General features: G+C 38.5%; 1 protein-coding gene across 1 annotated transcript; it reads left to right on the plus strand.

Moving 5' to 3' along the window:
* The first annotated feature begins 300 nt into the window (after window positions 1-300).
* Window positions 301-3,067, plus strand: LOC133716271 (methyl jasmonate esterase 1-like). The gene is made up of 3 exons (XM_062142980.1): window positions 301-834; window positions 895-1,023; window positions 2,798-3,067. Exons 1-3 carry the CDS (start codon window positions 301-303, stop codon window positions 3,065-3,067), a joined length of 933 nt encoding a protein of 310 aa, XP_061998964.1.
* Window positions 3,068-12,620: the final 9,553 nt, after the last annotated feature.

Here is a 12,620-nt window from a genome sequence, read left to right on the forward strand (position 1 = left end):
ATGAAATTTAGTTTGAAAATAAAGAAGTACGTCTTAGTTTAAGGCTTAAGTTATTAGCAAAATAAAAGGGCAATAATGGCCAATGGATATACTCCAATGCGTACATTTTGAAAGTCTATATATATTACTTGTTACTTTGTTAGTGCGTATTAGGACGTCAAATTCTGATCAATTGGTTGAACTCTTAAACTAACTCATCCCCTTAACATGTGCACACATGCTAAGCCAAGTTGCAACTATTTTTAAATAAGCCAGCAAACCATCCCAATTAGCATTTTTGGAAACTAGTTATATAATAAGATGGCACCAAATGGTAAATGCATCAAGCCAAGAAATGAAACCGGAGAAAATGAGAGCAAAGCATTTTGTGCCCGTTCTTTTGTTGTTGTTTTTATTACCTTGGCAACAATCTGTGCCTCAAGCACACCTCAAAAACCGAACCAAAACCCAAATAAGATGAAGCATTTCGTGCTTGTTCACGGTGCTAGTCACAGAGCATGGTGCTGGTACAAGCTAACAACCCTACTGACCGCCGCTGGTCACAACGTCACAACCCTAGACCTTCCTGGATCAGGCATAGACCCAACGCAGGTACAACAAATCCATTCCATCACAGACTATTCCGAGCCCTTGATCAAGCTCATGGAGTCTCTGCCACCGCATGATAGGGTTATCCTAGTAGGGCACAATTTGGGTGGGCTCCCAATATCTCTTCTCATGGAGAGGTTCCCTCGTAAAATTGCTGCTGCAGTTTTTGCCACCGCTAGCATGCCTGGTCTAAATATCAGTTTGGCCACTATATCTGAAGAGATAAATAGTTCTACACATGGATATGTTTTTGGAGTACAGATACTACATGGTGATATTAAGAAAAAGTATTTTTGAAATTTGCAGCTTGGCAGAAATACAGATTTTATGGACACTCAATATAGATTTGATGATGGATCCGACAAACCTGCAACCGCAGTATTCTTTGGGCCGAAGTTTTTGGCGTCATCATTGTACCAACTCTCGCCACCAGAGGTATCAATTAGTCATCTTACTCATCTTTATTTCATTGATAAAATTAGATATAAACCCAAAAATATAAGATTCTATTGAGAAAAACCCCTAGATATTTTTCTTTCAATTTACACCCATTCTACATAAGCAAACCTTCCATATAGAGTATATTATGTCTATAATTAATAGTTTTTCTCATTCTTTGATATATCTAATATGCCCTTCTGATTATGGAGAGTTAAATTAAGTATTTTGCTTAATTTTATTATCCATTTGAATTTGAAATATTAAGCTAAAAAATCAATTCATTCATGACTTTATCATAATCAATTACGTCCTTAATTTCTTCCTTACTTTATATTTTTATTACTGACTTGAGTATATATTTCTATATATGCTCATTACAATAGTAGTTCATTTCCAGCACAAATTTCAATTTTGGTCATTTTCTTTATTAGTCACGTAATTAAAAGTCATTATCTGTTAGTTCACCAATCACATGGCCAATAACTTGGCATAGAGGAACGAAATCACGTGATGATTTGTAACAAGAAAAAAAAGTAGATTAAAGTGTCAAAGTTGGCTGGTGTATAAAATAATGTCAAAATTGAGTGATTTAAGTAATATTTTCAAAATTGAGTGATCAAAGTGTCCAATGAACAAAATATATAATGAATATTGTTACGTCTACACATGTTAATCTATGTGACCACCGGCCTTTTTGCAAAAATGATATTACAATTCCATAATAGAACCATTCCTTATATATTCAAGATCATTCATGCAAAAGAATCTTTCTTGTTTGAAACTATTTTTGCTCCCCCATTCCATTGCTTCCTTTCTGAATTTTGCTCCTGAGATCAAGGCCCGCTGCTAAAAGAAGATAATCGATCAGATTCCCTCATTTTTTTGAGGGAAACGGAATCTGGTTCCATTAATATCAACGACCTCACTCGGTCAAGCTATAATGATCCGAAAATCCTTCATAGTACAACTCAAAGCGCAATACAGAATCTAAATAAAGCAAAAACCGAACTAAAAGTCCAAAAGCAAAGTCCAAACTAGGGAAAGCAAGGAAAAAAGCATAAACCTACACAACACCATGCAAGCAACCATCATGCCGCTTTGACGCCTAAGACCATTATGGTGTACACCGCAGCAAGCATCACAGCAAAAGCTTCCACATGGCCAATGTAGGTCAACAAACCTAACCGTCCAGGAGAGGGGTATCTTCCTCCACGACAGCCAACTCCAGAGCTGGTACAGGCTTGGGCTTGTTCCGTTGACCATGAGAACGACCCTTCTTCTTCGGCACCTTCCCCACAACAATAGGAACCTCCACCAATCCGTTCGGCCCGACTGCCAACTTCAGCCGCTTCCCAGCCTCAGCCTAATCATCCTCATGTGATTTGCGCAAGCCCAAAACCTTTTGTTGAATCCCCCCCCCCCCCCCCCCACAGCAAGGAGCCCAACATCAGTGGACCAAATTTCATTGAGCCCAGCAACCTGTCCCACAGGCCCACACGGCCCACTGCCTCTTAGCCCCACAGTCAACCCTAGTTTGAAACTAGGATTGCCCGTGTTTCCCGCCAAGAAAATCGGAGCACCAGCTCCCTGAGCCTCCTTTTCTCATTTGGGAGCCTTGCCTTCTTCTTTGTGAAACATTGAAATGGGAAGAAAGACTAAACAATCTCATTCGGTCCAATTGGCCCGTTTAATATATATCATGCACATTTTATGTAGACTAACACTAATTGATCAGAGAAACACTTCTTCTTGTGTTATTAATCGACAGGATTTAACACTAGCACTGACATTGGCGAGATGGGCGCCCCTGTTTCATGAAAAATTAGTAGTGACTAGGAAGAAATACGGATCCATTTCTAAAATATTCATCATGACCGAACAAGACCGTTCAATAAAACCGAACCTGCAATTGTTGATGATCGCCAAAAATCCACCAAATGAAGTCAAAGTGATTAATGGTTCTGATCATATGGTCATGTTTTCCAGACCAATGGAGTTGTTCACCAACCTCCTTCAGATTGCTCAAAAATATTCTTAAGAAAAAAAAATAATTAAAGAGCAATTGTTCTAACGATCTTTGTTGTGGCACTGTGTATCTGCAATAACAAGTTTCAGCAAATTATGCTCATGTATATATATGTATATATAAAGCATTGCTTCATGTATTACTTTGTAATCGAAATGAACCATATCGAGGATTTGCGTATTGAAGAAATGAGAATCCTAGCATGCTATTAATAATCAATTAATTATCATAAAACTCATAGTAAAACAACTAGAAGGTTTAGTCTAATCCCCCTTGCTACGTATATATTTTCTTGATTATTAATAAATTCGGGTAAGAACATTGAGTTAGCTCTTACACCGCCTACTTAAAAAAATGTGACGATCTTTAAGAGCACAACTCGATATAACCCAAAATAAAGTATGTAGTTTAGACTTTGAATCTTTATGTATGGCATCATCTAGTAATACTTGTGTTGCATAAAATGGGGTTTGTGATTAATAGATAGGATCGATATTAATTTTACTAATGTACAAGTTTGTATTCGTTTTGAAGAAAATGATCAACAGGTGTATTGATATAGCAATGATAAAGCAGTTTCTCTTCATTAGCTTCACCCTGATTTCCACAAACATACTTTTTGGTGGTTTTGCTCTAGCATAAAAAATGAACAAGTTGAAGCTTTAGCATAAGTTGTTGATCATAATGTCACACTTCAAGCAAGTGTCGAAGTGTGCTCCACACCAATGCTGTGGAGGCCTATCCTTATCTACAAAACAAGCATGAGAAGCCATTAGTCATATATAGGTCAAGTTAAAAAAAAAAAAAATCAAAAACTTTTGTAATCTCGAAAACTTACGTGTCATCCACTTGTACGCTTCATTATCTAAAGCTTTCATATCCTCCATTTCCTTTGCAAAGTAAGGAAGTGTAGTTGACTTTGCACATCTCCACATTTGATCCTTTAGTACATTTCCAGGAAAGAGCTAATCGAACTAATATTTCCTATGTTTTTAGCGTCATTTTCCCTACATTTTACTTAGTTATTCTCTTAACAATATCATTTCTAACTTACTTTGTTGTAGTTAGGTACATTTGAGCTCCAAATACAGGAAATGAGCTAAGAAGAGCTAGAAATGAAAGAAATGAAGGCAAAGAGGAAATGTGGCGCAGACATGGGAAAGAAATGGAGAAATGAAGCTTTCTTAATCCTACTAGGAAAATGACTCCCAGTTGAAGTAGGAATCCTAATGCAACTAGGAGTGAGCTCGGAAAAATGGTGTTCGGAGATGAGAAATGACAGAATCCCAGTTGGACTAGGAAACCTGATGACACTAGGAGACCTGGTGGTGTTAGGAGATGTTGTGGCTTCAAGATGACTCAAGAATGTTCTAGAATGCACAAGAAATTTCGGCAAAAGAAGAATGGGCTTTGAAATTGTCCAATTGAGAAGTCTGACCCAAAGATTGAAGCATGTGACTTGCACATGAGTTTCTAGACCCTCTTCTTGACGTCTTGGAGGAATCCTAAATAAATTATTTTTGATTTTTGCCGAAAATGTATAGAAGATTTCGGCAAGAGCAATTATGGAGAATTTAGGAGAAAATCTACTTCGTATGCAATCAGGAAAAGAAAATAAAAGAAGATAAAAATCACTTGAGGTTTCCTGGTTGTATTCTACATGCATGGTGGCCGAATTATGGCTAGATACATGGAGGAATTTCGGCAAAGAGAAGATGACTTGTTCTCCAATTCAAATGGAATTTTCTCATTGGTTGGATGATGCAAACAAGGAGAATTCTTAGGGAATTAAGCCCTAGGCCATGCACTATATGAAGGAGGGATATAATGCCGTGAAAATCATCATGAAACCCTGAATCAAAATCGCTCAAAGATTGTTACATTAGGATGCATGCTTTCCATATTAGATTGTTACATTAGGATGCATTAGGATTCCTACTTCAACTGGGAGTTCTTTTCCTAGTAGGATTAGGAAAGCTTCATTTCTCCATTTCTTTCCCATTTATGCGCCACATTTCCTCATTGCCTTCATTTCTTTTAAGAGCTTCGTAAAATTTGTCCACATATGGCGCACACAAAATCTAATCTTGGCCGATGGAACCACTTCTTCAAAGGCAGGGATTAAACCATTTTGCTTATTGCTGATGAAAGTCCAACCAACTCCATCCTCAAGTATACTCATGTCTTTGCACAGAAGCTCTAGAAACCAAATCCACGAGTCTTTGCTTTCCATCTCCACCATTGCGTAGGCAATCACCCATGAAGTGTTGTTGGCATCAATTCCAAAGACTGTCAAGAGCTGACCCCCATATACAGACCTCAAATGGCAACCGTCTAGCCCAATCACAGACCTACATCTCGCTTTGAATCCATTTTTAAGAGGTCTAAGGATTTGTACATCCTTTTGAAGATAGGAAGCTTCTTGCTGAAATCAAATTTTATGCCAACGGTTGTAGAAGGGTCCACCCTTTTCAGCTCATTCCCATAATCTCGGAGTTTGGCATACTGCTCCATGATGGTTCCCTCCAACACTAAAAGGACTGCTTTCTTTACTCGATAAGCCATCTGCTTTGAGACCCTTACTCTAACTTCTAAAGACATAGTTTGAGCCAAAGATTCTACAACAAAACAAACAAAAAAAGGGTACTAACAATACCAGGTTCAGCAACCATTAAAAAAAAAAAGAAGCAAAAATATATAGCTCTGCAAACAAAAAACTTTAACTTACGAACTTTCAGCAACCATCAAAACAAGCAAAAATATCAAGCATCGTAAAACTGTAGTCTGTTGGCATCAACTTTCAACAACAATTGAAACATTTGTACTCTAACTTTTCAACTTTCAGTAACCATCGAAACAAGCAAATATATCAAGTAAACAGGTCATTACTCTAAAACGGTACCCTAACTTGCAGGTTTGACTGCTCTAAGTAGCAAAATAGTACACAAACAAAACTACTCTAAAGATAGTACACAAACATGGCAGGTACTCTAACTTGCAGGTTTCGCCTCATATAACACAAACTTGCAACAACTGCAACCTTATCAACTTTGCTTGATCAATTCTGAAAAAAAAAATCCCATAACACTTCTATAACACTACCTGCAACCTTATCAACTTTGCTCAATTTTTTTTCTTAAAACAATACCATAACAAACAATAGTAACTTATCAAGTTTCCGCATCTCAACCAAACTGAGCAAAAGCATGAAGAGATTAGAAATGGATACCTGGCTTCCATTCGGTGTTTAGCTTGATCCTTTCCATGAAGCGCTTAGTTAAATACTTAGCACTGACCATGCTGTTATCAAAGACTCTAGTGCACTTGTGTTTAGGTTCATAAGTCTTGATCATAAGAGAGTCCTCATGTTGCATCCTAGATGCATACAGCTCGAATGGACAGTCTTGGGACTTGCATATAGCCTTCACCATTTTCCTGTCATTTTTGATAAAAAGTACCTCCCAACCATCTCTAATAGCCCTCTCCCTTATAGCCTCTCTCAAAATGGCAAAGCTGCTAAATATCATCCCTTTCTTGAAGACTGGATCCTTCATAGGCCTCATCATATGGCCCTTGGGCCCTAAGCCTGCCCGGCCCGTAGGGCCGAAGCCCGGCCCGGCCCTTCCATTAGGGCGGGCTGGCCCGACCCTTTTTTATTTAGGGTAGGGTATGGGTCACACAAATAAAGCCCGGCCCTACCCTACGGCCCGGCCCGATTGAGCCCGTAAAGGCTAGGCCCGGCCCGGCCCTAACCCGGCCCTAAAATTTATATTTTATTTTTGTTATTTTCTATTACATGTGTTATATGTATAAAACTATGGAAGTGTAGAAAATTATTTCAATCTTCCATATTAGGAAATGAGTCTTTTAAATTGAGCCATATTTTCAGAAGAAAAAAATAATTTTTTTTAAAGAATTAACCGTTAATTCGGCAAAAACGCCGCCGTTTTAATATAATCTTATGGGTATTTTAATATTTACCAATAATTACTGTTAACTAATTAACTGTAATAATTACAAAGCTATTATTTCAAATTGGACAGTATATTCATGTAATACCAATTTTGAAATAAATCAAGTAATCAACATAACTAAAAATAATCAATTGGTCGAGTTGAAACCATTTTACCAATGTAATGTTAACTTCTTAATGAGCAAAATGGGGGACGAAATGGAATTTTTTAAAATGCACCGCTAGATGTTATTTGCATATGAATATATGTTAGTGGTAGAAATTTCAGCAATTTCCGCCTTCGTTTGGACCTCGATCTACCCGGTCAACTCAATACCCTAAATAGAACATAAAACAAATATGCTCTTAACCGGTCCTTGGCAATTCACTTTTTTCGATCTTTCAGCTCCCACACTCTCATGGGTAGGGGGTCTACTTATGGATGTCAAAATTCCGCAACGTTTGTCCGCGCATGGTGCCGCTCCCCTTAGGGAAGTTTGCTTGTGCAAAGCGTTGATCGCTCCGTTAGGTGCCTTATTCATGGCGGATCAGCCTAATTTCTTTACACAATACCTATCACTATTGTATAAACATATAAGAATTTTCCGATTGATCGATTTTCATTTCAAAATTTTTGGATCGCACATAATCCTTATATGCCTATTAATGTAGTATAACTAGTTTATTAGGCTTGTTACCCTCCATGAGCAAAATGGGGGACGAAATGGAATTTTTTAAAATGAACCGCTGGATGTTGTTTTCATATGAATATATGTTAGTGGTAGAAATTTCAACAATTTCCACATTCGGTTGGACCTCGATCTACCCGGTCAACTCAATACCCTAAATAGAACATAAAACAAATATGCTCTTAACCGGTCCTTGGCAATTCACTTTTTTCAATCTTTAAGATCCCACACTCTCATGGGTAGGGGGTCTACTTATGGATGTCAAAATTCCGCAACGTTTGTCCGCGCATGGTGCCGCTCCCCTTAGGGAAGTTTGCTTGTGCAAAGCGTTGACCGCTCCGTTAGGTGCCTTATTCATGGCGGATCGGCCTAATTTCTTTACACAATACCTATCACTATTGTATAAACATATAAGAATTTTCCGATTGATCGATTTTCATTTCAAAATTTTTGGATCGCACATAATCCTTATATGTCTTGTAATGTAGTATAACTAGTTTATTAGGCTTGTTACCCTCCATGAGCAAAATGGGGGACGAAATGGAATTTTTTAAAATGAACCGCTGGATGTTGTTTTTATATGAATATATGTTAGTGGTAGAAATTTCAACAATTTCCGCATTCGGTTGGACCTCGATCTACCCGGTCAACTCAATACCCTAAATAGAACATAAAACAAATATGCTCTTAACCGGTCCTTGGCAATTCACTTTTTTCGATCTTTCAGCTCCCACACTCTCATGAGTAGGGGGTCTACTTACGGATGTCAAAATTCCGCAACGTTTGTCCGCGCATGGTGCCGCTCCCCTTAGGGAAGTTTGCTTGTGCAAAGCGTTGACTGCTACGTTGGGCGCCTTATTCATGGCAGATCGGCCTAATTTTTTTTACACAATACCTATCAATGTTGTATAAACATATGAGAATTTTCAGATTGGTCGATTTCCATTTCAAAATTTTTGGATCGCACATAATCCTTATATGCCTATTAATGTAGTATAACTCGTTTATTAGGCTTGTTATCCTCCATGAGCAAAATGGGGGACGAAATGGAATTTTTTAAAATGCACCGTTGGATGTCGTCCGTATATGAATATATGGTAGTGGTAAAAATTTCAGTGACTTCCACCTTCGGTGTGTGTATTAAATATGTTCAATAAAAAACAATGAGTCTTTTATTACCAATATATACCATTAAGCCATATTTTGAGAAGAAAAAAATAATGTTTTTTTTTTTGTTAAACAAAATAAGACCCTTTTTTGGCCCATTTCGGCCCTATTTGGCCCTATTTGAGGGCCGGCCCGATCCGGCCCTTTCGGCCCTAACGGATCGGGCTTTTCGGGCGGGTAAGGGTTAGCATATTTAAGCCCTGGTCCGACCCTACCCGACCCTAAATTTTGTTGACTTTGACTAGGCCCGGCCCGGCCCGACCCTAAGCCCTAAAATTTAGGGTAGGGCCGGCCCTAGCCCGGCCCATGATGACCCCTAATCCTTCATATCTGTTTTGAGATTAAACTCAGGGAATAGCACTTCCTCTTCACCATCAGAATTCAAAGCATGCCACAATCTCTCTTCATTGGACTCTGCTGGTCCAAACATACCTTCATGATTAACAAACTCTTTTCCACTTTCCATCTCCACATTGTTCAGAGCTTCTTTACTTGGTCTTACCCATTCACCATTTCCAATAACCTCAAACCCTATATCAGCTTCCTCTAACCAATCATCGTCATCAACACCATACTGAACATATTCATCATCTTTAGCTGCAGGTATGTAGTCATCATCCTCATCACTCTCACTGCCATCAAACTCCACTTCATTTACTTGCTCAGGGTTGAACCCGAAGGACTGCATGTAGTCAAGAATATCTATATCTTTCAACAGCTCCTCCTCTAAACCACTTACACCGTCAATACTTTTATTTACAACACTTCCCTCACGGTACATCTTTCCTTTTCCTTTGTCTTTAGGATCTGCTTTAGCCACCTTGCTGCCTTGAGTAGGGATGCCATCATCAACCTCTCTAATGACTATACCTAACTGCCTTGTCTCCCTTGTCTCACAAATAGGCAGCTTTTTTTCATCAATGATCTCCTCAATAACACATGTAGGCTTCTTTCTTGGCTCATCAGGGAGCTCTTTAATCACCACTCCAGAAGATCCCGACTGACTAAACACATCAAAACTAGCTGGATACATGTAGACCTCGTCTTCATTTAAGCCTTCATCACCTCTATGAATGTGATATAAGTAGAGAACAACTAATCTCACTTCTGGTATACAACATAACATAGTCATCACATCCGCATCTAAACTTATTTTTGTCATAGCATCATCTTCACTTCCTATACTAAACCAATAATCAATCCTAGTACCGGCATAATCTGGGTTCAACCCTTGGACCATGTTATCTAACTCGGTCAACGACATCCTATCCTTGTCGACATGATCATAGAAGGATATCTTCCCACCTACGTACCTGTTTCCTAATATGTTCTCCCCATGATATATCTTCATTGTGAAGTAATCAGGATTATCTGCATGGAAGGAAAAAAAAATTAATAAAGCATGTCAGTTATTACCACAACCAACAGTTGGACCACTTATAAAAGCACTGCTACATGGGTAGTAGTAAACAATGACCACAACCAACAACAAACACATCAAAACCATAACAACAGCAATATTAAAACCCTCATTCATTATCCCCAACAACTTTCACATGCACCTGCATACTTTAATCACCTACTTTAAAGGTCAAGCCTTCATAAACAGACAACAATTGAAGCATAAATGACCCTAAGATAAAATATCTATTAGTGCTATATGCAGGCATCATCTTCATAATTATTAGGATTGAATAAGTATGAGACAAAAACAGAACCTAAATCTATCATATGAGACAAAAATAGAAGTCAAAATAGAAAAGGCATGTTTCTGGAAAGGGTAAACTTATTGTTTTATATTGTACTTTGCTCTATCGGAATTCAAGCATGTTCCTGCAACATATAAGCTACTTTTAAACTTCTAAACCCTATATTACAAACATACAATATAAACTTCTGAAGTAGAATAAATTTCAGTTCTAGTTTTGAAAAATAACACAAGTAAGCACTTTGATCTGGTTGAAAAAGTACACGAGAATTTTGCAACTTGGAAAAGCAAAGACAACGTTATTCACTTATTCCTACTGTTACTGCTATCCCTCTACAAAGCATCAGAAAGTGGTTTGAGGTTACATTACTGACAAAATTGACTTAAAAGTTCCACTTTCTGATGCTTTGTAGAGGGATAGTAGTAACAGTAGGAATAAGTGAATACGTTGTCAGCAACTTAACGTCTGAAATTGACAGAATTGAGTCGGAGGGACCTATTGGACGAGAAGATGATATTGTGGGGGTGCTTTTGTTGAAATTGAAAGTCACGGGACTGAATTGATGTTGGGCCCATACCACAGGGTACTAAACAGTATTTAACCCGATGATTTAATATGTTACGTACTGTGTTTATTGTACAGAACAAGCAGTCAAAGACACTACTTCGATTGAGAAATGCAAGCCTTAAAGGTTTCAAAGGCTGCAAATTAAGACCTCTACGGGTAGTGATGCAGCAAGGGCTTCAAGCTAAAAAGATGGAGGTATGAACATTTGAATCATTTCAATGATTATACTTGATACTTGTAATGCTCTAAAAATCTTGCAGTTGTTTCTACTTTCTTTAAAATTGTATATTTAGGACTGAAAAACCAAGAGCCCTAATTAAATGTCATTGATTTAAGTTTTTGTCGATTTAAAAAAATAAAAAATAACAAACCATAAATTTGAAACTGGCCGGATCAATTCTGTGAAAATGACAAGTGTTGTAAATATTTCAAATATGTGGCTGTCCACGTAAATTTTCATCTTTTATGTCTTTAAGATGTAAACCTAACTCCTATATAAAAGGTTCATGAGAATGAAGTGTGTATCTACCTCCCATATTCTCTCTCTCTCTCTCTCTTTTTTTTTTTTTTTGAGAAGTAGATAATTTCATTACTTATCCATGGCCAGAAGGCACGTACATCATATGCTGTCTTACACCAAATGAAAACCTAGATGGTCTAAGCTGTTAAGCACATAACATGTAACCCTCATTGGGGAACAACTTGAGCACAAATTTTTGACCTAGCCATAAGGAGACAATCTAACAACTATCTAAACCCTTTCTAGAGTAACCCTAATTGCCAAGGACCTCAATTGGTGTACAATCAGAGAAACTAAACCTAAATAGTTCTAGACTGGAATCAAATGCTAGGTATCGACACGGGAAGCTTAGAGCTTTCCTTTGCCCTTATTCGTAGGGCTAACACACTCAAAGAGAATGGGCTTGGAGATGTCATGCAGGAAGAAGATGCGCATAGATCCTCTTCGAAACTCCTTCTTGTCATAGTCCAGGAAACCCCCCAAGAGATTCCCAATGAGGACAAGGTTATCAGGCTCTTCATAGAGTGGGGGGATACCCGAAACCCTAGCCCAGATTCGAACATGCTTCATTGAAACTTCAGCAATGGGTAGAGCTCCGTCGTACTCCTCCAGGCAGACTGGAGCACGATCAAAGCACCAAACTCCACCTTTGAGAACCTTATTCCGGTCTCGGGCTGATTCGAAGGTTTTTCCCTGAACCCTAAATTCCCTTTCCACCATCCAAGTTCGCAGGAAGTGAGACTTGAAAGTGGCAGAATCCACAGGTCGGCAAGTGAGAGGGTTCCCAAGAAGAAAAGATTTCTTCATAGGACCTCCCCCAATTTTTCCAAGATCTGGGGCTTGACCACCCTCAGCAAGAGCCAAGGAGGCAGCAAAGCTAGCGGTAACGGCGTCTAAGGAAGCCATGAGGAGGCGTGGGAGGGAGGCTGTAGAGGGGAAGCGGCAAGGAGGCCGATAGCTA

The sequence above is a fragment of the Rosa rugosa genome, chromosome 6 (assembly GCF_958449725.1).
Source record: "Rosa rugosa chromosome 6, drRosRugo1.1, whole genome shotgun sequence".
In the NCBI taxonomy this organism is placed as follows: Eukaryota; Viridiplantae; Streptophyta; class Magnoliopsida; order Rosales; family Rosaceae; genus Rosa; species Rosa rugosa.

Excerpts from the sequence above, each read along its gene's own strand:
- LOC133716271 (XM_062142980.1), top strand. The coding sequence starts at position 301 with ATGGCACCAAATGGTAAATGCATCAAGCCAAGAAATGAAACCGGAGAA. Across the intron at positions 835-894 it reads ATAGTTCTACACATGGATAT|CTTGGCAGAAATACAGATTT; the intron begins GTTTTTGGAGTA and ends TGAAATTTGCAG. Across the intron at positions 1,024-2,797 it reads ACCAACTCTCGCCACCAGAG|GATTTAACACTAGCACTGAC; the intron begins GTATCAATTAGT and ends ATTAATCGACAG.